Genomic DNA, 3,866 nt, shown 5'->3' on the forward strand with positions numbered 1-3,866 from the left:
CCGGTCAATCTTCTTAAATGGATTTTGAGCTATTTGAGTAACAGAACTCAAAAGGTTCTGTTTAAAAATGCTCTATCCAAATTCCTCAGAGTCACTTCTGGCGTCCCACAGGGTAGCCACCTCGGCCCGCTGCTATTTACATTGTTTATCAACGACCTCCCGCTGGTTCTAACGAATTCTAAAGTACTTATGTACGCTGATGACGTTAAGCTATGCTTGCAGTATAAGGACAGCTCTTGCCAGTCAGACCTGCAATCGGATCTTAATACCTTTCAAGCATGGTGTCGTGCTAATTTATTACATCTCAATAGTTCTAAATGCAAGCTGATGACATTTTCACGTGTTACTCCCCAGTCTGCCACATATATGCTAAATGATTGTGCTCTTGAAGGAATTTCATGTTATACCAGGCCAAAACGATCAGGGATCTGACGGAGCAGATCGAAGTCTACAATAAAGTTCGTGGCACTTTTAAGCGATCATTCAAGAATGAGCAGCGTACAGCTGAGACGGAAGGATCAAAAGGTTTTGTCTCAAAACCCGAGTCGGTGCGAAAATGCTTTAAGTGCGGAGATCCGTCCCACTTAAAAAGGGATTGCAAGAAGAAGGACAATTTCAATTGCTATCGTTGCGGACAGGCAGGTCATCGTGCTGCACAGTGCAAGGCCGAACTCGAGGTAAAGCAAGAGAGTAACACCAATGTTATACACTTGGAGAGCGCAGCCACGAAACCAAAAAGCGAGTTTACAGCTTCCGGCCTTGAACTAAAAGTTGTAAAGCATCCCGTTGTTCAATTTAAAGGACTCGTCGACACAGGTGCAGATCTATGCTTTATGCGCAGGAACATTTTTCTCAAGATAGGCAGCAAACTTTTCACTGGAAGAGAGAAATGCTTGACTGGAATAGGCGAGAGTCAGGTATTGACGTTTGGAAGTATAATCCTACCAGTTGAAGTAGTTCCGGAAGAAAACATGGGTTTTGACGCTATTTTGGGCAGAACCATTCTTGACATTGTGGACATGAAAGTTACTAAGGAAGGCACCGAGTTTTTGCGTCGAAACGCATCCAGAAGTATCGACGAAGAGCAGAGCAACATAGATACCGATTTTCTACAAGAGTTTAGGGGCATGTGTGGTGGCAGTTTCAGGTCAAATTGATTTGACGCATTTAGATCAATTTCAGGTAGTCGAGGTCAAGAATTTGATTGAGGAGTACGTCGCCGAACGCAATGTAGACGTACCAGTACAAATGAAAATCATTCGGAAGGACGAAATACCTGTTTATCAGCATCCACGGCGCTTACCTCTCTGTGACCAGAAAACAGTGGACGATCAAGTTAGGGAGTGGCTTTCAGAGAAGATAATCCAACCGAGTACCTCAGAATATGCGTCGCCAGTAGTTTTGGTATTCAAGAAAAACGGAAAGAAGCGTCTATGTTGTGACTATCGGAAGCTAAGCGAGAAGATTATACGACACAATTTCCCTATGGCTCATATGGAGACCGTTCTGGAGAAGCTGCAAAAATATTCCAAAATATTCACCACTTTGGATCTAACCAACGGTTTCTTCCACGTTCCCATCGAACCAGGTTCTCGAAAGTATACCTCGTTTGTAACTCAGTCAGGACAGTTCGAATTCCTTTATGTTCCTTTTGGCATATCGAATTCGCCTGCTGTTTTCACCAGATTTATCATGGCGGTTCTAAGAGAATGAACTCCATGATACCAATGTTGTCGTTGTTTACATGGACGACGTAATTATTCCCAGTCAGGATATTAAAAAAGGACTTGCTAAGTTGAAAGATGTGTTAGAGGTCGCTTCTAGAAACGGTTTGCGTATCACCTGGAGTAAATGTCAAATACTGAGCAACAGAGTACAGTTTTTGGGCTACATAATTCAGAGTGGAACCATCACTCCAGGTCCCGAGGAAATACAAGCCGTGAAAGAATTTCCCGAACCTCGAGACAAGAAAGGTATACAGAGATTCCTATGTCTGACGTCCTATTTTCGAAAATTCATTAACGGATACGCTTCCATTGCCACGCCCTTGTCGGATTTGCTGAGAGGTGATTTTAAGTATGAATTCGGGGAGAAACAACGATTGGCATTTGAAAATCTGAAGACTGCTCTCATCAGTGAACCAGTCCTGAAGCTGTATAATCTAAATTTACAAACTGAAATTCACACAGATGCTTTTGCACGGTTTCGGGGCTGTTTTTTTTGCAGAAAGATCCAGAAGACTGTTCCTTTCATCCACTTCAATACATGAGCCGTAAGACTTCACCATTTGAAGAAAAATACGATTCGTACGAGCTGGAGGTTTTGGATATTATCGGAGCTCTAGTCAAGTGGCGTGTTTATGTCTTGGGCATAAAGTTTACCATCGTTACGGACTGTAACGCATTCAAGATGACAATGAACAAGAATGAAGTTCCTCTTCGCGTCGCACGGTGGGCGTTGTATGTATTTACAGGACTTCAACTACAAGATTGAGCATCGTTCAGGGGCGAAAATGAAATATGCAGATGCTCTGAGCCGAGCTTCGTGTTATTTCTTATCGGACTCTCCAACACATCGTCTAAAGGAAGCTCAAGTTAAGGATGAGTGGACTCAAGCAGTTAGGAGCCTTGTGGAAAAGGATGCTTACCAGGATTTCTAAATTCAAAACGAAGTTCTTTTCAAAGACCCAAATCGCGAACTAAATTTTGTACCTTCGGCCATGGAAAATGAAATAATCCAAAACGCACATAATGAAGGACATTTCTCAACAAAAAAGACACAGGATCTCATCGAAAAGTCCTACTTCATTCCCAAGTTGAAAGAAAAGACACAGCGAATAATCGAAAATTGCATCAGGTGCATAATCGTAAATGCCAAAGCAGGAAAAAGGGAAGGGTTTTTAACTCCTATTGACAAAGGTGAGGTACCATTCGTTACATACCACATCGATCACGTCGGGCCAATGAAGATGACGACCAAACGCTACAATCATATCCTTTTCGTAGTTGATGGCTTTTCTTAGTATGTGTGGTTCTACCCAACTCGTAGCACTGGTGTCGAAGAAGTCTTAGCTTGTCTGGAAAAACAAGCTGCACACTTTGGTAATCCGAATCGTATAGTAAGCGACAGAGGCACAGCTTTTAACTCTCTAGTGTTCAAGGAGTATTGCGAGTCGAACAACATTCAGCATCTGCTTATAGCAACAGGCGTACCGCGCGGAAATGGCCAAGTCGAAAGGATTCACAAGATCATTGTACCAATGCTGGCAAAGTTGAGTTATGAAAGCCCATTTGCATGGTATAAATACGTCGGAAGAGTTCAGCAGATTATCAATAGCACTGAGCCGAGAAGCACGAAGATCATGCCATTCAAGCTTTTAACAGGAGTAGAGATGCAGCTGACCGATTTCAACGAACTGAGAGATTTGATGCAGGACCTTGTAGTGAAAGAGCTGGCTGAGGAAAGGGAGAAATATCGCCAAACAGCCAGAGATAACATAAAAGCGGTACAGGACGAAAATAAGAAAGCGTTTGATTCAAAAAGAAAACAAGAACGAGTTTATAAAATCAATGACCTAGTTGCGATAAAGAGAACCCAGTACGGAGTCGGATTGAAGCGTAAAGGAAAGTTCTTTGGGCCATACAAGATAGTTGCTGAGTAGTAGGGTAATCTAACACCTAGGCCAGTTTTATCTTAATTGCTAATCAGGGTCACTAATTAATTAAATTCGGGTGATCTGACCCCTGTCACTCTAAAAGGGTAAGGTATTAAAAATTGATTAGGGTGTGATTGAATGGTTTGAGGACACGTGAGAAACGTGTGTCGAAGCGGTACCGCTCCGAAGACGCCCTCGATACGGCTTCGAG

General features: G+C 42.7%; 1 protein-coding gene across 1 annotated transcript; it reads left to right on the plus strand.

Annotated features, from left to right (window-relative positions):
- Positions 1-398: 398 nt before the first annotated feature.
- LOC138929088 (uncharacterized) lies at positions 399-3,661 on the plus strand. The gene is made up of 4 exons (XM_070288069.1): positions 399-1,071; positions 1,172-1,611; positions 2,227-2,450; positions 3,049-3,661. The coding sequence occupies exons 1-4, from the start codon at positions 399-401 to the stop codon at positions 3,659-3,661; spliced, it is 1,950 nt and encodes a 649-aa protein (XP_070144170.1).
- Positions 3,662-3,866: the final 205 nt, after the last annotated feature.

The sequence above is a fragment of the Drosophila kikkawai genome, chromosome X (genome assembly GCF_030179895.1).
Source record: "Drosophila kikkawai strain 14028-0561.14 chromosome X, DkikHiC1v2, whole genome shotgun sequence".
NCBI classification, from domain to species: Eukaryota; Metazoa; Arthropoda; class Insecta; order Diptera; family Drosophilidae; genus Drosophila; species Drosophila kikkawai.